The sequence below is a fragment of the Gigantopelta aegis genome, chromosome 6, assembly GCF_016097555.1.
Source record: "Gigantopelta aegis isolate Gae_Host chromosome 6, Gae_host_genome, whole genome shotgun sequence".
Classification (NCBI taxonomy): domain Eukaryota; kingdom Metazoa; phylum Mollusca; class Gastropoda; order Neomphalida; family Peltospiridae; genus Gigantopelta; species Gigantopelta aegis.
In genome coordinates, this window is record NC_054704.1 from 78,289,981 (window position 1) to 78,316,390 (window position 26,410).

General features: G+C 37.6%; 1 protein-coding gene across 2 annotated transcripts in view; it reads right to left on the reverse strand.

Moving 5' to 3' along the window:
* Window positions 1-468: 468 nt before the first annotated feature.
* The window catches only part of LOC121375816 (choline transporter-like protein 1), a 41,693-nt gene continuing 15,751 nt past the window's right edge, over window positions 469-26,410 (reverse strand). The window contains exons 6-21 of one of the 2 annotated variants that reach the window (XM_041503473.1): window positions 25,864-25,972; window positions 25,154-25,217; window positions 22,915-23,023; window positions 21,721-21,787; window positions 20,582-20,629; window positions 19,632-19,703; window positions 17,850-17,916; window positions 15,711-15,772; window positions 13,359-13,465; window positions 12,089-12,142; window positions 11,741-11,827; window positions 9,305-9,420; window positions 8,191-8,357; window positions 6,749-6,841; window positions 5,817-5,909; window positions 469-603 (exon numbers count right to left, since the gene is read on the reverse strand). In XM_041503473.1, the coding sequence (XP_041359407.1) occupies window positions 553-603; window positions 5,817-5,909; window positions 6,749-6,841; window positions 8,191-8,357; window positions 9,305-9,420; window positions 11,741-11,827; window positions 12,089-12,142; window positions 13,359-13,465; window positions 15,711-15,772; window positions 17,850-17,916; window positions 19,632-19,703; window positions 20,582-20,629; window positions 21,721-21,787; window positions 22,915-23,023; window positions 25,154-25,217; window positions 25,864-25,972 (1,366 nt within the window). In that variant the 3' untranslated portion in view covers window positions 469-552. Of the gene's footprint in view, window positions 604-1,806; window positions 2,750-5,816; window positions 5,910-6,748; window positions 6,842-8,190; window positions 8,358-9,304; window positions 9,421-11,740; window positions 11,828-12,088; window positions 12,143-13,358; window positions 13,466-15,710; window positions 15,773-17,849; window positions 17,917-19,631; window positions 19,704-20,581; window positions 20,630-21,720; window positions 21,788-22,914; window positions 23,024-25,153; window positions 25,218-25,863; window positions 25,973-26,410 lie in introns of those variants that run through there. The other variant, XM_041503472.1, reaches the window with a different exon arrangement.

The following is a 26,410-nucleotide window of genomic DNA, read 5'->3' on the forward strand; positions in this document are numbered from 1 at the left end:
ATGTTACTAATAACTACTGTAAAATCAGTAACATTAAAATTGGACGCCAGTTTCTTCGTTTCTGCCAATATATTTCATGACAATAACACTGAACATGTACTGATTACCCAGTGAAATGCAAACTTATACACAGTTACAGTACAAGTCAAATAACTTACATAACTACGTTATTTGTGGACATTTGTACATCATGTTACATTATATGTTGATGTTACATGTATTGGGATGAAACCATTTACAAAGGTAAAATGTATTTGCAAAACCACCTGTTACAGAATATATTAATGCTACTGAGATCGATATCTTTACACATAGGTAGGCTACATTATTCAATGTTGTAAACATTTGTAAACATTGTTTAATTTATCCACCAATATGTAAATATTGTATTCTGAGACTGCGTAAGTCTCAGTTTTAACCAGTCACTACTTGCAACCGGTTGTGAACATGCACCACTCTTCCACAAGGGTGATCTTGCAACATCTCAACGTTCGCTTGATGACGTCATCTCAAAATAAATTAAACATAATTTTCTTTTCTGTTGTCATGGTTTCATCCATTATTCATATTACGTGTTGGTGGGTTCTTTGCGCTCATCAATTGCTGAAAATAAGTCCGTATGTATTTATAAACAAAAACTGAATAATTGTATGAAGTGAACATTGGCGAACTAAATAATCATATATACAGAGAAAGACTGGACATTTTAACTGTGTTGTAAGTTTATGAAAAGCAATGGTAAGTAAAGATAATAGCACAAAAGAGCTATTTATTAATTTATTGAAAGATTCTTCAATTACAATTGAATAATGCCACGAAGAGAGTCCATTGAAAAGTGACTTATTATATGTGAATCAGTGTTAAGAATACAAAGTAGTTGTTTAATAGAAGGTAATAACTATAATAGTAAAAAAGGCCATTGCTTACACGTCGAAAAATTAACCAAATATATCATTTTATCTTAACATTAAAATAATGACGTTTGTGTAATCACGTTTCGTGTTGCCTAGGCGTCGATATTCCACATCTGGACACCACCGACTTCATCGGATCGCCATAACGCCAACCTTTGCTAGGACAGGTATCAACCTCCTTTTTTGGGGCTAGTTAGACTTTAAACGTTTTCGAAGCAGTTCAAAATTCTTATGTTTATTTTTTTATAAGTAGTCTAACGCATTTTATTTCGGCGCCCGTTCAATTGCTCAAAATCACCTTAAAACCTTTTGGCTGAGCAGTCTTAACTATTTTGGGTCAAATGTTAGAGTCCAGACATGTTTTTGGATGCAGTTACTCTTTGTAGACTTAGGTAATTGTCAGGCTTCACCGAGGAATTGAAATTCAGTCAATCAGAGCACGGCTCCCACTCGGTGTTACTTCAAGTTTGCGAAGTGTCTGCTATTTGGTCCGCGCTCGCGTGGACTTTACTAAATGGCTTTATTCCAAATTCCGCCCACCTCAAACACACTCTCCCCCCCCCCCCCCCCCCCCCCCCCTGCTCCGGAGTTAGTCACTGGCGAAGTCAGAGGCTAAATCCGTAGTGGGCGTGCCTGAACCTTCGTGGATAGGGGCACGTAAATATAGTTGCCCGTTGCCCGGCGTCGAAAGATGTCAGCAATTGGTGGTGGTGGTGGTGGGGGGGGGGGGGGGGGGGTAGTTATATTAATTCGCTTATCACTTAGTTGGAGAGGGCAGTTCACCCACTCGTACCCCGCTTCTGACGCTTATGTACACGTATCAGTTTTGTTTACAGCCAATTTAAGAGAAGTTACGCCACTGGTTAATAATATAAACCACAACATACATGTGTAATTAGTGCAGCTTTTAATTAATGCAACATTGAACATTATATATCAATTACAATAATATACAGTATAAAAAAGAAAACAGGTTTGAAAATTGGAATGTTTCTGAGTTAAAGGCGATTTGCGTACTCTTAATGATTACAGGTAAACGCTACCATAGTCGATATATATAAGTAAACTTTAAATTACTAGTGTTTACATATTTGTTAAAGTTAGTGCACTCCATCGCAATCTGATTAGAATAGAACCTGGCAAACATTTTCAGTAGCTGATTTAAGGGTGTTAGGGATTCAAAAAGCTTCAAAAAAAGAAATACAAAAAAGAAATGAGTTTACCCTCACCCAGCAAGCACGTATAGATGCTGTAACCCCAATCTCCCTTCTTAAAATCCTTAAACCGCCCCCGATTTTGTTCAAATTTATTATTAGTATGACAAACAGCTCCATGGTACGAAGAAATACATAAGCAGTAGAAATAATTTGTTAAATTATCAAAATTTATATGAAAAAAAAGCACATTTATGTTGACATCATGGTCCAAACTATGATATATATTTCAAAAAGCACACATTGAAACATACCACAGATAAAGTTTATATAAAGAGATAATTTATAGAAATTGGCTTCTATCTTCAACAGAACTCTCTGGCGTAGCCAGAGGTTGTGACCCACGACAGGCGTGTTTGAACATTTCTCTGATGGAACACCCACACAGAAATTGGCTCAAAATATAGAATAGTTCTGGCAAAATTGACTATTAATGTTTTTTTTAAAAACGCCAAGAAAGGTCCAGCTCACGTCACACATTTATTGTAAAAAAACGAAAAAGAAGCAATATAATAATGTCGAGTTAATGCTGGGGGTTTTTTTTTAGTGAATTTGAACTTAAAATCTCGGCGTTCTGTTCTTAGCAACAGCCTGTGCCTCGCCGCAGTTTTTCACAAAGTTCTGTAAGATAAGACAACAATACCCAACAGACTATAAGAATTTAATTACAAAAAAGTCGCAGTTCCAGAGTTTATGCTACCTTTTCTGCTTTCAGTACTTTAAAAGGGTACATAATCTAGAGTATATATTTATTATTATTATTATTATTATTATTATTATTATAGTTGTAATTGTAGTGAGTTAAGTATTTGATACAAAGTTATAAAATGCATCCGTTATTTTCTGTGTGATTCACAACCCCACTTATTTACGTCATACGCATGAATGGTATTTATATTTTTGTAAAGCCAACTTTTATTTTCAGGCTACCCATCTAAATTACTTAATTCTGAATTGGTGAAAATAAATTGTAGCCTACATTGGCATTTAATATAGCGGAACTGATAATATTTTCTGGATATAAGCACAAAATTCAAGTTAAAATTAAATACATGTACATAAATTAAAATTGACGAACAGTGGTTAAGTAATTGACCTTACGGCACCACAATACCGTTAACCAAGTAATGTTTTTAATATAGTTCATTTTAGGGAATAGATCTTCATTTAAATATATATATATGTATGTATATGTATGTATATGTATATGCATATGTATATCTATATATATATATATGTATATATATATATGTATATATACACACACACACACACACACACACACACACACACACAAAATGAAAAGCCTATTCAAATCTTTCATTTGATGATTACAAATATGATGACCTCAATTTAAATAACCCAGTGGTATGAAATTATTTGTTATTTTTATTATTAAATGATAACAACTGGATGTGGCATGTTATTTTTTATATAACGTCAAAATAAGGTGATGCTCTGGCTTGAGGTTGCATAACTCAAAGGTTTGTGGTCAGCCTATTATATTGATTTGTGCATGGTGGTTACCAAGTTACAGCCACGCGATTCTTTCAATCGTGTAATATTTTTTACATAATTTCTTTTGATATAGAAATTGTATTGAAATGCACGCAAAAGCGAATTGGTGTGCAAACGTGAGCCTGGTAGGTACTGAATTCTCCTACCGGCTTCGGCTCCTACCGAAAGTTTTAACGACTTAATGAGGAGAGTGAGGCCCAAAAACACACCGGGTCTGGGTCTGGGCCTAGGTCTGGCGAGTATGGTACCAGTCAAAAATGAAACGCATGTGACAAAACACGCCAAGCCCGTGCTGGCGCGAGCTACAGATCTGGCAGCAGACGACATAGAACATTTACACTGCCAGACTGGCAGCTGAAGCCTGTGCGAGCCACATTTTACTTCTTTTATTTCTTAATATACAACAGGAAAGATATATATATATATATATATATATATATATATATATATATATATATATATATATATATATATATATATATATATATATCAAAGTAGAATTCTCATAATTATTGTTGGTGTTTATAGAATAAAATGTATCTAAATATATGAACGCAGTTAATATATATATATATGAAGAGTCCACGGGAAAAACGATCTATGTCACATTTTTGTCGAATTGACGATTATAGCCCCATCTTCTTGATTGTTAATCAAGCTTTGTTCTGACCCAGTAGAAACAGGTTAATTCGATCACAGTCCTTAACTGTGGCTATTTGATGGTTTGATATCCTTGTACAAAACGATCCATGTCCATGGCTGTCAGAACAAAATGATCCAAGTCCAATAGATGATCACGTGAACCAGTCAGAAGGACAGAAGGAAGCCAATGGCAGCCTCCATGCTACTGTAGATTACCATACTTTCTGAACATTTTAAGTGAAATTAAACTGTTCTGCTCCTGTTTTATCAGAATTAACTTTGTGTGTGAAGAATAATGAGTAGCTCAGATGAATACGAGCATCCCGTTGTAACAAATATGCCTAAAAAACGGAAGGTAAAAGGACGTAAACGGGATTTGAAGAAACAGGAAAGATTAACTAGGCATAAAACCTGCGAGGATTGTCAATGTAAACGGTTCAAGTGCTTTCAAATAATAACAATAGATGAACGTGATAACTTGATTTTGGAGTTCACCACATAGTTTAGGTCAAAGAACGAACAAGATGCCTTGAATCCTGGTACCTTACAAAATCTGTACAGTCGCCTTATTCCTCTGAAAGCTGCCACTTTCAAAGACATTTTATGATTCTTTGCCATATGACGAAAAGCCTAAGGATCAGGATGGGAGCTCCTCAGATTTTGATGAAAAAAGTGAATAAATATGTTAGATGTTGCACAATGCAACTTTAGTTCAGTTATCTGGGACTTGCAGGTCACCATTCCGCTTCCAGAAAAGATACTGTTAAATAACGTTTTATGTCCATTCGTTCACATTCGGGTAACAATTATCCAAGTCCAGTGTACTACTTTTTCTCTGTTGTATTTACTATATTCATTTTGTACCAATGATTGTGAAAAAGTGTTGCAGAAGAGAAATAATCCTCTACTTTGAATGTTACAAATATAGTATCCTTCAGTTTCATTCTGGGTGAAATATGACGTTTTTGATTTTTCGGCACTGTTTTCAATAAATACTAATAATGTGACATAGATCGTTTTTCTCGTGGACTCTTCATATATATATATATTGAAAACATGTTACAGTTACAGACGCAGACGTCAAAATACACCAGGCCTGGCCTGGTGCTTATAAAACTTTTAGAGTCTAGACTAACAGAGTCTGAGACATTAACGTCATGGCAACGCCATACAAATTGTATAGATGTGACGTCATCAGAGATTAAGTCTGGAGTCTAAAAGTTTTATAAGCACCAACCCGGATGTGGCTTCTTTATCACACTCGCCAGACCTAGACCCAGCTTCGGTGTGTTTTGGGACTAAAGCCACTGCACAAACTTCTCTATCACTGACTACTAACAAATCAATCACCCATTCCATAGACAGATAGCCCAGAAAGTGACAGATGTGTGCCCAAAAGACCGTGCTTGAATATTAAATGGAAATAAAAAAAACAATTGTAAATTAAAACTAAAATAAAAACTAAAGGATTGTTAATGATATCTCAAAACGTGTTGCATACAACAATGTACGTGATAGTTCTACTTACCATTAACCCTACACTCATAAAGTAAGGTCGATCTACTCCGTCATTTCTATCTGAATCCTCCACAAAACACACGAATATCGCATCAATCGCTTTCTGTCAACAAAGAAAATATTTACATGCAGTAAAAGAAGGAAGGAATCTTTTATTTTACGTCGCACGCAATACATTTTTAATTACATGGCATCAGACAAAGAGAGAAAGAAAGAAATGTTTTATTTAACGACGCACTCACACAGATTTTGAGAGGAAACCCGCTGTCGCCACTACATGGGCTACTCTTCCGATTAGCAGCAAGGGATCTTTTATTTGCGCTTCCCACAGGCAGGATAGCACAAACCATGGCCTTTGTTGAACCAGTTATGGATCACTGGTCGGTGCAAGGGGTTTACACCTACCCATTGACCCTTGCGGAGCACTCACTCAAGGTTTGGAGTCGGTATCTGGATTAAAAATTCCATGCCTCGACTGGGATCCGAACCCAGTACCTACCAGCCTGTAGACCGATTGCCTGCCACGACGCCACCGAGGCCGGTCAGACAAAGAGAGAGGAAAATCTTAAAACACATTATTGAGAATACCGACTGATTTTGACCTTCATAATTAGCGGAGTGGCGTGAGAGAGGCAGTTGCTCTTAGAAAAATACGAAAAAGTTACTTTTCAGTTTGAAGGTTTTCTTTTTGTCTAACTGGAAAAGATATTATATTACTTTCCTTCTTTTTGGGGGGAGGGGGTGGGGTTGTTGATTTTTTAAAATAGTTTTATTTGCGGCACTGCTTATTTTGAAAAAAAATCACATGTACATTAAACACTTATAAATCAGTAAATACCAACCTCGTACACACCCATTTCTGATAAACACTTATAAATCAGCAAATACTAACCTCGTACACACCCATTTCTGATAAGCATTTATAAATCAGCAAATACTAACCTCGTACACACCCAGAAAGCTGTTGGCAACAAGGTAGGAAAATATACAGGCCAGTGTAATCGGGAGCCATGTGTAGTTGATTCCGTCTTCATTCTGTTAAGACGATGTAAAATGGACGTATACTTTGTGATTCCATTAAATCAGGGAGGATCTAGGAAATATTTTGCGGGGGTGGGGGGAGAGGGGTCTAACAGGAAATGACACATGAACCAACTTCTAAAAAGGTCATAACAATGAAAAAACAATAAAAAGGGTGAAAGGGACACTTAAAACTATTTAAGGGGGGACGGGTCCCTTGGTCCCGTCTGGATCCACCTCAGCATATATATATATATATATATATATTACACACCAGTGTAAGATATTACTCATGTCATAACAATTACTCAATATCTAACTAGTACGCGCAGACTGGTGGGGTCATTTCTTAATTTAAATGACGTCGGTATTCTAATGACGTCACTTTGCATCTCTCTGCAATAATATAAACTGGGTGCATGACGCGTCCTTGTTCCGAACACTACAAAACATTGAGTGCAAAATTGCTATTGAAAATGTTTTGTTCTGATATTATTAACGTAGCTAACTGTAGCTAATAGTGTACCATTACGAAATATGGCCATGAATTAAAATTGCGATAAGATTGGCCATTATATTTTGGTCCATTGTGTACGAAGCCAAAACGATGTTGTCGACCTGCTACTCTTTTTTGCGGCCCTATGTATAAAACATCAGCGTCACTTCTAGTTAATCCCATTCACTGTCAATCCCAATCTTTGCTGGTCCGATCTACAATTCAATCATTATTGTGAATTTATAAACCTCATTACCTAACAATTAATGCAAAGTTCGTGCCAAAATCTAAACTGTACATTGATGACGTCTCGTTGCTCACTGTGACGTCGTTTAAGTTTTCGTGTGACGTAGATCACTTGCTGAGCCAATTCGTAGAAAAATAACCTGTAGTAGTTATCGACTTTTGTTTTCATGCATCCTTTGTCATAATGTCGAGAGATTTATTTTTAACATTTAATTAATGTACTCTCCTTTTTTAATAATGTCAATAGATTTTAGTAATAACACGTAAAAAGTGAATATATGTTACTCAATTTGAGAGGTGTCCAGTTTAGAAATGCCTTTTTAATTTAACTTTTATTTTTCATTTATTTCCAACTTATTGTATATCAAATACGGTGCCTCAAGGATTTATATATAAGTACACCTTCTCCAACATGAAACTGTTTTAACACGAATTTACGATCAAAATTATCTTATAGAATGCAAAAAAAAATTACTTTTTTTTTTAATTAAAAAAAACCTTTATAATATATAGCAGATGTAATTTCAGAATTTTTAAAGAATGATAAAGTACAACAGTCAATTAAATTAATTAATTATCATACTTAAAGTTTCTAAAAATAATAAAAATCTGTGTGACCTACCTTGAACACTTGTATACCAACTACAGCCACGACGGCCACAATGCTAGCTTTGGTAAGGAACAGCACGAAGTCGCCGACGAAGTTAATGGCTGCCACCCTCAAGGCGTTGGACACTATGAGGAGAAACGCCTGCTTGGCAGCCTTGCAGAAGTTGTAGCCGTTGATGGCTGAAAGACACGTTGTAATTGAAGAATGTTTACAATCTTTAAAAGTCACTGTTCGGGGTATTTTGCATAAAATTAATACTGATCTGCTACAGACGCTAAGATGATAAAAAAAAGGATTTTACTCAAATTAATAATTTAAGCAATGAATTGTGAGTAATGTACAATTTAAACGTAATTGTTTGGGTTTTTGTTTTATTGTGGTCTTAGTTTTGTTGGGATTCGTTAGGTAACTTTTGCACCTTTAATTCGTTTCTGCAGAACGTAACGTTAATATCTATTTGTGTGTGTGTGTGTGTGTGTGTGTGTGTGTGTCTGTGTGTCTGTGTGTGTGTTGGGGTTTTGTTTTGTAGATGGAATGCAAATGCAAATATAAATACATATCAAAATATAAATATATTTCTTACACACCCGTTGGTGAGAACGCCATGCATTATTTTTGATAACACATGGGTTGTTAACACGTGTACGTATGGTACTTATGGTAACGATATCAACAAAACAACCAGGTCACGGACCGTCCCCGTAACGGCCGACCACCCGTGATAACCCCTCGCCAAGACAACGCATCTGCGAAACAGGTTCCAGCCAGCAACCCTCACAGCCCGTACCATCCCTTTCTCCAGCGTTTAGTGGTCTCAATAAGACGACAGTGCCAGGCCTGTATCAATGCTCAAGGTGGACACACTCGTTACTGACTGTGTTAACTTCGGTCTGGACCCCCTCTAGTGATGAGGCTCATTTGCACATGGCATGTGCGCCCTTTTCATGGACTATTGCTCGTTTCTACACCTTCGGACATTTCTCTTTCCATGTTATAACTTTTCATACACGGCAGTAAAAACTTATCATTAATTATCTTTGTCTTTTGTGTGTCATAATAACTTTTAGTATATTAATAGGTAAATTTCAACAACTGAAGATATTCATGACACATCATTCTTCCTCACCAATTTGGATGTAAGCGTTAGAGTTGAGAAACTTCAGAAACTTCTCAAAACACCACAGACAGCATCCCATGCACTTCAGAAAGAATTTGGCAATCATATTTGAGGCACCGGATAGCCTAAAGAAAAACAGATAGGAATTATATATTTGATTTGACAATACATGACTGATGCTAGGATATTGTTAAAGGAGAGGACAATTAAGGCATTTGGCCTGGTATGCATATTCAACGATATATAATGCACATTGTTGCTTAATATCAACACGTACAATCGTATAGTTAATTAATAAAACGGTTAAATGTAACGACTATTATATATAACGGGCGCAGCCATTTTGTACCATCTCAGTGAGTACGCCCTCTGGCGAGCTGGTGGTTATGTAATACTTAACGCGTCACGTCAGGAATGAGCCTTAGAACTAGAGAAACACAATCTACCTGGTTTCTGCGGAATGATAAATAGTCCTACATTGCAGTGTTCTGTAATAATACACATCCCAGTAAGCCAGCAATAAGTATATCCAGCACTATATATATTATTTTTCAATACAAAATAAAATACGATTGTCAAAGTGTCTACACAACAAGTCGAAACAATTAACAATGTTTTGCCCATGCATTAACCTACGTACTGAAATGATACACGGAGTGTTTTCTTAGTTAATTGGTCTATGCTGTTAGTTGCTTCTACCTGTGATTCCTGATTGGCAGGTGTGTATTTGATTGGTAACCAGACGAGCCAATTAATTGACGCTGCTGTCTAGACACAAAAATACATACCGGTATTATGGAATATTACCTGTCGCCCCTAAAATTGTAATGGACATGGTTTATTACTGTAAATAGTTCTGTAAAACTATTGATTAAGTAGACTTTTCCATCTAAAACCACAGAACTGACCAATTGCGTAGTGCCAAAGAAAAGAAAATTATCACTTGGGTATCGTGGGTTGTCGTTTTTGCTCCAACATAGCATATCAATAGGCGTAATAGTGTACATTTTTCCTTTGGATTATTAAACAGAGAAAAATACTATAACCCCATTTTGTTCCGTTAATGCAACTTGAAATATATTTAGTTAAATAGTTTATTATATTATTACGTCATTTATGCTGTTTTACAAGTCAGGTTGATCAAAGAGAAGCGCCTTGTCGAAAATTACTGCTTTTGTTTACACTGTACATACAGGAGATGGTCAGGAGCTGACGTCACTTCGCCCCAAGCTATCCCACCGGACGTCACAAAAACGAAACAAAATGGCTGCCCCCAGTTAGCAGGAATAATCATGGTTTTTTATTAACTCTAAAATTACGCGTTTTTCATTTGCTAAAGTGTCAGTATGTGTTGGTGGTCCGGGTATGCATCTTTCCAACACATAAGGCTCTTGTTTGAGTTGACCCTACCTTTAAATAAACATCATTTTTTTCACATATAACTGTCAAAAGGTATTGGCAAATTAACTATTTGTAAATAATATAAAATTAAATAATTGTTAAGCAGTATATCAATAAAGTAATAATTTATGAATTAATAGTATGGTCCTGTTTTAACAAATAAAAAACCGATAGTAATATGCATGGTAAATGTTTTAATTTTAATTTACGGTAATTGAGAGAGACCAGGCCTGCTGTTTATAAAACGTTTAGAGTCTAGAGTCAAGAATCAAATAGAGAAACAGAATCTGGTAAGACTTTAACGTCATGACAACGCCATACAAACTGCATGCTTCTGACGTCATTAAAGGGACATACCCTAGTTTTAGCCCATGAAAATGCACACTAAGTTTGGTTAATCTACAAACCTGTAACACATTTGGATAAAGTTACAGTTGAGTGAAACATGAGTTTGTGATTTTGAAATGGTGAATTACCCTCTAAAAATTATTAAAACTCCGACTCCATAACTTACTTCTCAGACGCACTTGCGTTTTCAAAAATATGAGAAATGCATTTTGTGATATTAAAAACACCAGGATGACAAAAAACACTTCGAATGTACGGAAATAGATAATCTAAACAATAAAATCTAAGTAAAGTGTGATTTCAGTTGTCAAAAAACGGCTCTAATAGTCAAAAACATGCCTTACTGTTTAAAAACTAGAGTATGTCCCTTTAAAGATTGATCGGGTTTCAAAAGTTTTATAAGCACGACCCTGGCCTGGTGCTTATAAAACTTGAGTTTAGACTCAAGACTCTAATAAATAGTCTGAGACAGTAATGTCATGACAACGCCATACAAATTGAGTCAGAACTCTAAAGGTTTTATAAGCACAGGACCTGATATTTCTTTTAAAAGATACTGAATTTTGTACTGATGTGAATCATCTATTTAATAACAGAGACCAATAGCCGCTGTATTTTTCGTGCTGGGGTGTCGTTAAACAAACATTGATTGATTAATTCATTTTCTGCTTAAGATAATTTGTTTAGCACACTTACCTCCCTTCAATAAAGCTGAGTGTGTGACGAATTAGTGACACAATAGCAACTAGAAGTGATCCAAGTGCGACAGAACCCAAGTGGTACCTGAAATTACATACAGTTTTGTACTAGAATCTATATATTCTTAGTGCTTATTTTAACGCTTATTCTCACTATTTTTATCTGACAGCACATTAAAATATAACTGAAAATTCCAAGTCTGGACACTACAATAAGATTATTATATGAGCGTTATATGTTGGGCCCACGATAAACATGCTTTAACAAAAATAACCATACCCATACAAAATGTATGATATCATTTTGCTGTTTTATTCGCTAACACGTAACCTTGAATTAAAGTACCTGATAAGGCGTTTTATTGAAACTGCAATTGGCCAGCTGAGTTCATTTTTGTTTCTGAAACAAAAAAGTCCATCTATATTAAAACAATGTGATTTTATTAATTAGTCATAAATAATATAAACCTGGTTATGTGCAAAATTGCGGTGCATTACATTGCATACCTTTTCCGCTATCATTCTTTGAATCACCCGTTATATTAATTCATTCTCTCTCTCTCTCTCTCTCTCTCTCTCTCTCTCTCTCTCTCTCTCTCTCTCTCTCTCTCTCTCTCTCTCTCTCTCTCTCTGTACATCTGTAATATCTCTCACTCTCTCTCAATCTCTCTTTCTCTCTTTGTATCTCAAATCTCAAGTCGACGGTTGCGTTGTAATTTCCCCAACTGGCAAATTACGATGGGTGCGCTCAGATTAACAACTAATCGGTCATAGAAGTCGTATTTGACGAACATGGAGTTGTAAAAGCGCTCAGACTAGCAGTCGTGAAAGCAGAAAGTTGGCCAACTTTATCGTGACAGTTGGTAGTCAGAGCCTAACCAGAGACGGATCGGGGGAGGGGGGGGGGGGTGCAGGAGCCCGGCCCTCATAAATATTGCGACAGTTCTAATTTTATTATATATTAATTATTATTTTTTTACGATTCCCCTCCAAACCTCCCCCGAAGTTCTCTTAGCATTCCGCCTCATGTCACTGGGGTCCCCCTAAATTGATTTTCTGGATCCGCCACTACTAACATAATGAAGGCTGCGGGATACTGCCTAAGCATAGGGTGCAAATTGTGACGAAAGCCATAAAGTGTTTAACTTCTTCCAGTTTAGGATCATCGTTTTGTGTATGTTTATTAATGGTTATAAAATACATGGATACCAAAGAGCTTTAATTATAATTTCTATAATACAATTTTCGGTTGTCAAACGCATAGGTTTTGAAATTAAGCAACTTCAATAATATGATTGAATATGTTGTGTATTTGTTGATTAATTTTCTTTTGAAATGATCAATGATTAACTTTAATTTAAACTAAATATATATAATATAAAACATCTCTCTCTGTCACTCTATGTATCTCTCTGTCTGTCTCTGTCTCTGTCTCCGTGTCTCTCTCTCTGTGTGTCTGTCTGTCTGTCTGTCTGTCTCTCTCTCTCTCTCTCTCTCTCTCTCTCTCTCTCTCTCTCTCTCTCTCTCTCTCTCTCTCTCTCTCTCTCTCTCTCTCTCTCTCTCTCTCTCTCTCTCTCTTTCTCACTCAGATTTTCACAGCAGCAATTGGTAATTACCTAGTGAAGAACCATTCCGCCACCGCCCCCGATACTGCCAGTCTTTCACAGCCAGTAATAAACTGTGTTATCCATATCAATCCCAGGAAGTGGTAGGCGTACAGATACTAAACGAAACAAGGCAACAAAAACGATAATTTAATTAAAAATCAACAACAAATATCAGAGATAAACTGTAAACTTGTAAAATGTTAATAAGAGAGAAATGTCAAAAGAAAGTTCATTTGAACTGTATTATTACAAGAATAGTCCCTTTAAAATTGTTCATGTCTCTGTTTCATAGACTCGATTCCCGTGGTGAGGCCCATTGGGCTACTTCTCGTTCCAGTCATTGCACCACGACTGGTATATCAAAAGCCGTGGTATGTGCTATCCTGTCTATGGGATAGTGCTTATAAAAGACAAAATTTATAGAAACTTAAAGAAAATTCTCTTTTTAACCGTTTAAGGAGTTTTAGACAATAAACTATTCAGTTGCCCCCCAAACAAAACAACAAATCCTAGCTACAGCCCTGCTCTGTCAATACATTGCTTCACTTGGTCTCTGTTTTTGCACAGAAATATACTCTTCAAAAAAAGAAACGCATAACTGGTATATGTTAGGATTGGATTGCAAATTTATAGCATCATATCTTTGCTCAATACCAGAGCAGTAAAATTGAAACTTATTAAACATGATCAGATCATCACTTGGAATGAAATCGTCTATCAAATCAACAGGATTAGGCCACCGTATCAAGGTCACGGTCATGGACACTAATATCGAGTATGAGCCCCATTAGCAGCAATGACGGCTTGGCACCTCCTACGCATGGAATCAAATAATGCTTGAATCACAGGCTGGGGAATTGTAGCCCATGTTTGTTGCAAAGCCTGGAGCAGCTGGGGTAGCGTTTGTGGCGCAGGGTTACGTTGCCGTAAACGTCGATCTAGTTCATCTCACAGGTGCTCGATGGGGTTAAGATCAGGTGATCTTGAAGGCCATGGCATCACTCCGACATTGTGTTGATTCAGGAAGTCTGTTGTTATACGTGCGCTATGTGGTCGTGCATTGTCGTGCTGGAAGATGACATTTTCTGCGTTGATGAAAGGTATGGCGTGACGCTGGAGAATTTTGTTGCAGTAACGTTGGGCTGTTAGCTGACCTGGGACATGTACAAGGTCTGTTCTGCCAGTGTAAGTGATGGCCGCCCATACCATAACACTCCCCCCTTCATATCTGTCCACCTGCCGCACACAATTATTGGCATAACGCTCGTTACGTCGTCGGTAAACTCTAGCTCTGCCGTCGGCGCGTTGAAGCAAAAAACGCGACTCGTCGCCACTGCTGTCGACGCCATATCAGACAATGTCTGCACCATGTAAGTCGTAGACGCCTATGTTGCGCGGTTAAAATTATCCGTCTAGCTGGTCTTCTAGCTCGGATATTGGCTTCACGTAAACGGTTTCTTACGGTCTGGTCCGAAATTCTTCGCATCCCAGGTATGGCAGAAGTTGATTATGAAGCAGTTAGGAATCTGTCACGTAAATGTCGTAGGCATATGTATCTGTCTTGCGCCGGTGTGGTAACTCTGGGATGACCGGATCTGGGGTGGTCACGTGACACTCCAGTTTGCTGATAACGGTGCCAAAGCCTAGATATTGTACTCTGAGATGTGTTGAAAAGACGTGCAACTGTTGATTGCGATTCCCCGGCTTCCATCCGGCCAATTGCGTTGTTACGTTGTGGTTCTGTCAGCCTGGGCATAATTTCAACGTTACGTAGCGACACTATCGATAATGCGTTTGTGAATGTAACTCAATTTTCTGTCAAGAGGTAGTGCACGTGCTGTACGTGCATGATTTGTACATGATAAATGTGAGCTCTGCAACCATTATTATGGATATTGTGAAAAACATATTTGCACGTGCTGACGTCAAATCATGCGTTTTGTCAGCTTCAGAATTGCATGATATCATATCCACTAGCTATAGAATAAGATAATACTAAAACATTCACTATTGTGTTATTTCAAAATTAATGTTATGAAAAATATGCTCTATGCGTTTCTTTTTTTGAAGAGTATATTATTTTGAATGTAATATGATAGTCCTGTAGTGAGGGAGATATACTGAAAATTAGTAGTTTATTAAATACGTGAACCTCAATGCCATAGTGTTTCTGTACGTTATTGTAATGTGTATGTTTATGTACGTTACTGTACATCCGCCATCTTGTTATACTAATTATATTGATTGCTGTATTTAAATATCCTCATATGCCGTAGACAATGGTCTGAATGTAAATAAAGTTCGGTTCAGTTTAGTTTAGTTATAAAACGGTGTGTATATAATAGATTAAAGTCGTTGTACCTTCATGATGTCATCGGCTATGAAGTTGACGTATCCTGTAGATGAATCAACAACAGGGTGACCTGAAACACAACACAACACAACACTAAATCAGTTGTTATTAGATTAAGCGGACACCCCCATTAAGCAGGCACCTTACAGTACTTATTTCGGGGTCTTGCAATATTTCAAAGAATCTCGGGATCTTGCAATATTCCAAAGAATCTCATATAATATAGTGAACAGCACTGAAAACGCACCACCAGTTAATGATAACAAATGTGAATGGGGCGTATATCAGCATTAAATATATCAAAGATTAAGTACCGTACTACCTTATAGACCATGCATGACGACGAATAACTTAAAAAACGATTGCCTGAACACTTCATGAAACACAACACCAAAACACAACATATTGCATGCATAGCATGAAAAACGTAAATTGAATGTGCAAATCATGCGATTTGGGCTATAAAAGATGGTCTCAGAAAAGCCACTTTCATTTATGAAGTAGTCTTTGAGGGAACGTCAAACAAGTGGCGATACCAGCAGACAGAAACCACCAGGGACCGTCCACGTCCAGGCCAACGACGTGTTACGACACAACGACAAGATCGCCATATTGTTCGCCTCCATATTCGTGATCGAACGCTGCCAGCTGCCAGGACTACACCAACTGTTCAAGGTCGACGAGGGGTTATCAGCGCAGACACTGTGCGTCGCCGTCTTCGCTCTGCTGGGCTGCGTGCTCAACGACCATATGTTGGACCTATCCTGACTGGTCGACATCGAAATGAGAGCCGACGTTTGGCAGGAAGGTATCGTCATTGGAGATTACAACGTTGGCATGGTGTGCTATTCTCTGACGAATCCCGTTTCCATTTAAGGGGTGGAGGGAGTATCATGGTGTGGGGCGGGAACAGCACTCCACGTTTGTCGTGGCAGAATGAATGCCATTTACTACCGAGATAACGTCTTGCAAAATCACGCCATTCCTTCTTCCATCAGCATCAGGATATGCACATATTTCAGCAAGACAAAGCCCGAGTATCTAGCGAACAATAATGTACCTTTGCTTGAATGGCCAGCACTGTCCCCTGATTTATCGCCAATAGAGTATCTTTGGGATTACCTTGGTCAACACATCTCACGTCGTCCACAAATGAATAAAGTTAGAGAACTGGAAAACGCACTACAGCAGGAGTGGAATGCTGTCCCCCAGAACACTATTCGCAGACTTATCGGGTGGATGAGAAGACGTTGCATGGCTTGTTTTGCTGCAGGTGGTGGTCATACGCGCTATTGACTTTTCATTGTGACCCCACGTGTCTTTCATAGGTAGATGAATTAAAAGTAATCAATGATTGTGCATCCCTTTTTGTTTGTTGTCATTATCAATCATCCATATATTGCTGTTCACAACAAAAACATTTATTGCCCAGGTATTCTTTTCCAAATCCAAACATTTCTTGGTGGTGCGTTTTCAATGCTGTTCGATATATTATTTGATCTGTATTAAGCAGCCACCTGCCTTATGAGGACCCCTTAAGTGACTGCTGAACACGGGTTAGATTACTACTACTACTACTAGTAGTAGTAGTAGTAGTAGTAGTAGTAGTAGTAGTAGTAGTAGTAGTAGTAGTAGTAGTAGTAGTAGTAGTAGTAGTAGTAGTTGTTGTTGTTGTTGTTGTTGTTGTTGTTGTTGTAGTAGACATAGTAGTAACAGTAGTAGCAGTAATTAAAGTAGTAGTAGTGGTAGTAGCAGCAGTATAAATAGAAGTAGTAATAGTAGTAGAAGTATAATAGTGGCAGTCGTATGTTTATCCATGTTATTATGCACAACAAAATATATAATTATGCATGAAATAATAGTGTGAATAAAATTATCTTTCAGCACGACTAACAGAGATGATCAAAGTCCTATGCACGCTTACACTTACGCATACGCACACATGTATATTCACATACCCAAAGCTAGTACGAGTAACACGTTTTAGTTTTAAAAAGCAACATACACACACAAACACACACACACACACCACACACACACACACACACACACACACACACACAAACACACACACACACACACACACACACACACACACACACATGATAAGTAACATGCTTACTAAAGATGATATTTAGAATACGTACGTGACGTGACCATACAGAGGAATATGTAGACCAAACCAGAAGTGACTCCACCCAGAATCAGTAACGTCTAAACACAAAAGGACACTTTATTCTAATAGCAGCACAATATATAATACTTATATTCTTGTATCAGGTGGTGTTGTTGAATACAACTGTCGGTAGGGATGATAAGCTTACATATGAGTCCGTCGTTTTGTCCCTATCTCCTGATCAAAAGACGTGCTAATGTAGAATATGTAAAGCTTGTTAATGTAATAATAGAACTGTATATATATATATACATAACTCAGAGAGAGAGAGAGAGAGAGAGAGAGAGAGAGAGAGAGAGAGAGAGAGAGAGAGAGAGAGAGAGAGAGAGAGAGAGAGAGAGAGAGAGAGAGAGAGAGAGAGAGAGAGAGAGAGAGAGAGAGAGAGAGAGAGAGAGAGAGAGAGAGAGAGAGAGAGAGAGAGAGAGAGAGAGAGAGAGAGAGAGAGAGAGAGAGAGAGAGAGAGAGAGAGAGAGAGAGCGAGAGAGAGAGAGAGAGTGAGATTTTTACATTATATATTTTTATTTTAAATTAAAGTTAATCACTGACTATTTCAAAAGAATATCAATTAACAAATACACAATATATTCAATCACATTATTGATGTTACTTAAATTCAAAATATCGGCGTTTGACAACCCAAAATTGTATTATAGAAATTAAAGAAAAAAGTGCTACGTTTAAATAAATTATGTTTATAATTAAAGCTCTTTGGTGTCCATGTATTTTATAACCATTAATAAACACACTAAACGAAGATTCTAAAATGGAAGAAGTTAAACACTTTATGGCTTTCGTCACAATTTGCACCCTATGCTTAGGCAGCATCCCGCAGCCTTCATTATGTTAGCAGTGGCGGATCCAGAAAATCAAATTTAGGGGGTGCTCAGTGACATTAGGCGGAATGCCAAGGGAACTTTGAGGGAGGTTTGGATGGGGGATTGTAAAAAATAAAATTAATATATAATAAAATTAGAACTGTCAAAAAATGTAGGGGGGATGGGCCTCTGCCCTCCCCTTCAGATACGTCTCTGGTTAGGATCTGACTACCAACTGTCACAATAAAGTTGGCCAACTTTCTGCTTTCAAGACTTCTACGACTGTCCAGTTGCTAGTCTGAGCGCTCTTACAAGTCCATTTGCGTCAAATACGACTTCTATGACCGATTAGTTGTTAATCTGAGCGCACCCATCGTAATTTGCCAGTTGGGGAAATTACAACGCAACCGTCGACTTGGCCAACTTCGTCGTGCCAGTTGACAGTCTGACCCTAGCATTAGGCTAAGGGAATGACATTCTCTGAGATGTCTACATTATGTCCGTATTTACTGTAAAGGTATAGTGGTAGACACAATGTAGATAACTTAGAGAATTGCATTCCCCCGATAAAAGTTGTTTTGTTTAACGACACTTCTAGAGCACACTGATGTATTAATCAGCGAGATGCTGCCGAAAATTATCAGTGCAAAATGCGACGAAAGCGATATGCATCAATAAACAGTTGTATATGTACTGGGGCCTATTTCACAAAACATCGTAAGTTTACGTCTGCAACCAGCAGTCATTGACACGTTTTTGACATTTATTTCACGCAGTAAATTACATCATTATGGAAGATGGATCATTTTAAGGACAAAAGAAAATGAAATATGTGTACTTCAAACTATATTTCTTGTACTATAATAATAAGAAGAAAAACTGTTTACGTGCAAAACTAGGCGTACGGTGTTTTGTGAAATAGGGTCCTGGTTTCTTACCACGAATGGTTGTACCAACAGTAACGGCATGCACGCCACAGCTTTCCCAGCTTCTTTGAATAACTGTACTACCTGATGACGAAAGTACAGGTGTATATTAAAATTTTTTTACACTTTACGACATGACATACAGTGCATATGTTTTTGACTATAACTTTTATTTTGGTTATGGTAACACACAAAGGTAAACGGTTTAGTAAATATAATAAAAAGTACAGAAACGTATATTAATTACTTACATTAAATATTTAATGTAGCTTGTTTAAAAGCTGCATTTTTATTACCGTTTCACAGCTAATTGTATTCCAATGAATTCTGTCCCGTGCTAGTCTTGATTTAATCAACTAGTCGGGGCGTGACGTTCCTATCTACTACATAAAATCACCGGTCACGGTATGGAAGGACATTTGTATTTATCGACGCATTCAACACATTTTATTTACGGTTATATGGCGTCAGACATATGGTTAAGGACCATACAGATATTGAGAGAGGAAACCCGCTGTCACCACTTCATGGGCTACTCATTTCGATTGGCAGCAAGGGATCTTTTATATGCACCATCCTACAGACAGGATAGGACATACCACGGCCGTTGTTACACCAGTTGTGGAACACTGGCTTGAACGAGATATAGCTCCGACGGGGATCGATCCTAGACCAACCGCGAATCAAGCGAACGCTTTACCAAAGTATAGGGTGTCGTTGTATGTCGGATCTTGTAACGGGGACCTCCAAAGCGGAGTGAATAGTAAAATTTTATTTTTATCACATTATCGTTATCAGCAGATCGTATCTACAGAGTTCAATATACCTGTAACTAACATTGTGGGCACACCAACATACATGTTTACGACAATATATACGACCTAATTGTCATAAACAGTGTCACTTTGAAGTTCTTTAAAAAAAATATTTAATCAATGATTAAAATATATAAAAATACTTACCAGCTTTATTCTCTTTCTCAGCACAAGTAAAATCAGTAAAATGATTAACTAAAAAATAAAACATAGATATTCTATAATTATGGTTCGTTGTACAGTAGAATTACAGCGAAGACGTTATAACAAACCTTAAAGTTTGTTTTGTTTTACGACACCACTAGAGCACATTGATATATTAATCATCGGCTACTGGATGTCAAACATTTGGTAATTTGTTTACTTGAAGTTTTCGGAGGAAACCCGCCAAATTGTTCTGTTAGTTCTAACCGTTATCAACGAGTTCTGTGCTTTATGCGGTGAAACAAAGTTACGGTGGATCCATTTATAGTCCGTCCCATCATTCTATTAAAACAGTTGTTTCTTTTTTGTAAATAATTTCAGTTTGGTTTGACGTAAGAAGAAAAGTAAAAGTATTTTGGAAATAATAAAGAAATACAATTTGTGTGTGCAATTTAGAAATCAATCGGCTCGGAAATATTTTTTATAACTTGTAGTAAATTACACAGTGTGAAAAAAAGTGATCCCTGTGGGATGGACTATAGGTTCCCTGGGAGTCCAATTGTTCCATTTATCAGATTTGTTTAACATCCCACTTAGGCCCACTTGGTGAGTGTGGCAAAGACACCATGCATGTCTGGTGTAGTTTGACGTCTGGGTCCGTAACTATTACATCTTTTCAATATATGTGTTCAAATCTTCATAACTACTTTCTTCTATAAACAATAGCAAAAATTATGAGAATTCCATATTAATTAATGTATATCTTTCCTGTTGTTTATTAATGCAATTTAAAAAGTAAGGGTTGAATGTCGTGTACCTGCCAGTCTATAAATATAGCGCATGTTCTATATGTCGCCAGTTACCATTCCATGTGTTTCGCCACATTCGATTCATTTTCGATTGGTACCATACTCGCCAGACTCAGACCCAGATCGGGTGTGTTTTGCGCCTTACAAGTTACTGTCATTATTTTATATAGGTAAATGTTTCTGAAACGCAGACGCCATTTGAGTCTGTGCTCCTCTTGCATTTATATAATATGATCGTGGACATGCTAAAGCAATTATTTGTCATTGATCCGTCTACATTATACATGTGCAGCAGTCTAACGCTCATCATTAATGGAAATTAATACCACTCACAGCGACTACACTGGCTGCAATTGCCCCCACCAACCACTCAGTCGTGCGCTTTTCAACGTAGTAGTACCTGTAAAGACAAAAACAACCCACACATTTTAAATTGTGTATGTAATTTGCATTCTGCACGTCGTCTTATAAAAAAACAGTAGCAATTAATTGATTTTTCTGCAGAAATCTGCACGCTTCATGATTCACAATATAAATTATACATCAATAGGATAGGAAGTACCCTCTACCACCCGAGAGCTTAAAGATAGGAAGAAGGGAGGAAGACATGTTTTATTTAATGACGCACTCAGTACATTAAAGTTTATGGCTATATGACTCATGGTTAAGGACAACTCAGATACTAAGAGTAAATAAAGTTTGTTTTGTTTAACGACACCACTGGAGCACATTGATTAATTAATCATCGGCTATTGGATGTCAAACATTTGGTAATTTTGACTCGTAGTCATCAGAGGAAATCCGCTACATTTTTCCTAATGCAGCAAGGGATCTTTTATATGCACTTTCCCACAGACAGGAAAGCACATACCACGGCCTTTATCCAGTTGTGGTGCACTGGTTGGACAGATACTAAGAGAAAAAAACCCACTGCCGCCATGCCATGGGCTACTCTTTTCGATTAGCAGCAAGGGACCTTTTATACGCACCATCCTACTGACAGGATGATACATATCATAGCTTTTATTTCATACCAATTGTGGAGTACTGGCTGGAACAACAAATAGCCCAATGGGCTGAACGATGGGATCAATACTAGATCGATCAACCATCATATAAGTGCTTTACTACTGGGCTATTTCACACCCAACTACCGTGTAACAGCAAGACGTCTTTTTTTATATGTGTTTACATACAATCAAAATGTAGCCCTCTGATAAATAGTAAGGAACCTTTTAAATTTCCATTTTAATAAAATGTGTACAAAAAAAAAAAAAAAAAGTTATGAAAGTTTGTATGGATTTAAAACTAAATTATATGTTTTTATGTGAGTTTTAACATTATAAAAATTATGTGGTTATAGGTTCCCTTTTTTTCGCAAACGGACTATATAAGCATGGGTTCATCAGCGACTGTTTAGTGGTCGGAAATTAATGGCGGACGAATCGTTCAACTTTCAGATGGAAGCCCCGCACATAAACGTCCCTTTCCTTTCGTACAGAAATAAGGAAATGTAAAGTTTCTCACCAACAGAACCCAGTACCCGCTAGACTGGCCAGGGCTATGACGATTACTGTCAACCACACCAGGATTCCAGCGAAGAATCTCAGAAATATCAGCGCAAACACAGACGCTCCTGTTGATAAAATAACAAAGCATTTTCACTTAGAGTATTTTTTACATGCCCTTATACCACTAAGGTTTCAGGCATAAAATAATAACAACAACAACAACAACAACAATAACAATAACAATAATAATAATAATAATAAGCATTTTGAAACACTGGGCTAATTTTGGTGGCCTATTGGTTAGTTCATCGGCTTTCATGGTCATTTCAGGTGGTATGGTAGTTGGTTTCCAAGAAAAACAAAAAATGTTCTAATATGTTTAAATGTTCCTCTTTTCTAGACAGAGAAAACTCTATATTGCTGTTCCTGGACATATTCTCAGGTATGTGGGTTGTCGGTTCAGAGTTAATGGTTATTTGTTAGTGTCTATATACCGTCCCATTGATATACATATATACACGATATACATACATACAAACACACGCATATACACACGCGAGTGAGCGCACACACAGACATAATTTAACCACCATTCAAAAAAGTTTGTTTTTTGTTTAACGATAACACTAGAGAATATTCATTTATTAATCATCGCCTATTGGATGTCAAACATTTTAGTAATTTTAACATAGTCTTAGATAGAAAACCCGATATATTTTTCAATTAGTAGCAAGAGGTTTTTTTTATATGCACCATCCTACAGACAGGATAGCACATACCACGGCCTTTGATATACCATGGCCAGTCGTGGTGCACTGGCTGGAACTAGAAATAGCCCAATCGGCCTACCGATAGGGATCGATCCCAGACCGATCGTGCATCAGGCAAGCGCTTTACCACTGGGCTACGTCCCTTCCACCCCCACCCCACCCCACCCCATACACACGCACATATACACCCCAAACACCTGTTATGAACTCTCTTACAACTCGATTCTCATCGAATAACCCATTAGTTGTTAATCTGAGCACACCCGTCGTAAGTTGGCAGTTGGCAGTTGACAGTTGGCAGTCTGACCCTAGCATTGGGCGCAATAAACCAGTCATGCGAGCGGTAGCTATCGCTCGCCCTGCTGACTATGACTCAGGTGTTTATATAATTTGCATTCAACCGTTTCAGAACTGAACATTGCAAGACCACTATTATACTTGAGATTGTGAAGATGATAACATTACCTCATACTTAATTTCAATTGATTTTCGAGTTCATATCGATTAATATTTGATCATGCTGTGCTGTCATATCTTAACCATGTGTGGGCTGCCTGTTGAGGAAATGAGTTAATGATTGGCGGTTAGTGGTTAATGAGCTGTTACAACTCAGTCTGGATTGGAGTTGGTATTGACCGTCGAACTTTCTGCCATCAGTTGGTTGTCTGATCCTAGCATAACATGAGATGAATGTGATATGATAGACACTGATACCAGTCAAATTGTTCGCGAGCAATCGACAGTGGCGGATCCAGAAAATCTGTTTGGGGGACTCCAATGACATGAGGCGGGAGCTTTGGGAGAGGTTTGGAGGGAGTGAAAATTACTATATAATAAAATTATAACTGCCCCCCCCCCCCCCCAAAAAAAAAATTCAATTTAAAAAATCCGCCTCTGATCAGCCTCCTCTTGAACACGCCGCTGTTCTTTTTATGGATACGAGAAACTCATGTCTGATTATGTTAACTACATATGGTCTGAGTTCAGGCAGACCGATCAGAAAAACGTCCGCTAGACTGGTGTATGCGCTTCACGGTAAACCAAATGGCCACGTCGGAAACCAATCGAATAAAATAGTTCGCGAACGTTAGCAACTTTAGCTGGCACAACTCGGGGCAGGTATTGTTCAAGAAGGATATAAAACAACTCAGAGGGTACAGTAGCTTTTGTACTGATTTTTATCATTTGCTGGCAATCACACAAGTCTACAACGTCAATAGTACGAGTGAATAAATATACAGTTACCGTATCACGGGGAAGATATTTAATTATCCTGCTATCAAGTACCCATGAGTAGACATTGTAACTGACGGCATAATTTAATGTAAAAGAACGTGTGATCAACACAAACAAGACACCCTCCCCTCACCAACCCCCAGATAACCCCATTACTTTTGTCATGATCTATTTGTCTCTTTTTGGTGATGAAAGTATTTACTAAACAATGTCGTTACTAATACTATAATAAAATTAAAAATCAATTACCTAAAGCAAAGACACACAGATAAACGATGTTCGGCCAGGTTTTAGTTAGATCTTCCGCACATTTCTGAAATATCAAATGGGTGGGATTAATTTGTTTCAGTTTTTATTATTATCTGAATTTTTTTTTTATCTAAAACGTAATAATACAAGTAAACACACACATACCCAAAGCTAGCACGAGTAACACGTTTTAATTTTAAAACACATGTACATGCACATGCATACACATGCACATGAAAACACATGCACATGTACATAAACACACATGCACCTACACCCACACACTCATGCCCACACACACACAGACACACAGACACACACACACACACACACACACACACCAGGCGCGTGTGTAGAGGGGGTTTCGGAGGTCGAAACCCAACCTACTCAAGCACATTTTCTTCTTTTTCTGCAATATATTCTTCCAGATGAATAGGACTCTATCTCTTCTATAAATTTTACTCGCCCCCCCCCCCCCAAACACACACACTCTCGCGCAAGCACCTGCACACACATAAATACGCACACACACACACGCACACACACACATACACACACACACACAAACCTCACAAAATTAACACACGTTCTAAAGGTACAATGATTTCATTAAATGAATTAAAAATACATATATAATTAACCAGCAATTACAAGTTCAAAGTGAGTGAAATCCGTCAGTAGTTAAATTACAGTATTAATAAACAACTAACTTCTCCGAAGTTTGCATCGAACAGCGAAAGGAACTTGCTGAAAAACTCGCCAACTCTCTTCAAGGCGCTGAGTAAACTGGTCGGAATACAACGGTTGAATACCGTAGTCCTGCAGGAATACACCAAAATATTTTTTATTTTAATAACAACACCAATGTCAATGTAATACATATCATATCCAGACACATGTGGGGGGCAGGAGGGGGACTGTGCTGCGCTTCCACCTTCGAGGTGTACCGAAAATCTAGTATGTAACTAATATAAAAACTACTCTGCACACGCTCGCTGCTGACATCTTGCATCCATACCTAAATTCCGACGCCATATAACCGTAAATAAAATGTGTTAAGTGCGTCGTTAAATAAAACATTTCTCTCTCCCTATACCTAAATTCACTATTAGCTTAAAGGGACAGACCCTAGTTTTTAAAGAATACAGCATATTTTTCACTATTAGAGCCGTTTATGATCACTGAAATCAAACATTACTTATATTTTATTCTTCAGATTATCCATTTCCGTAGAACAGAAGTGTTTCTGGTCACCCT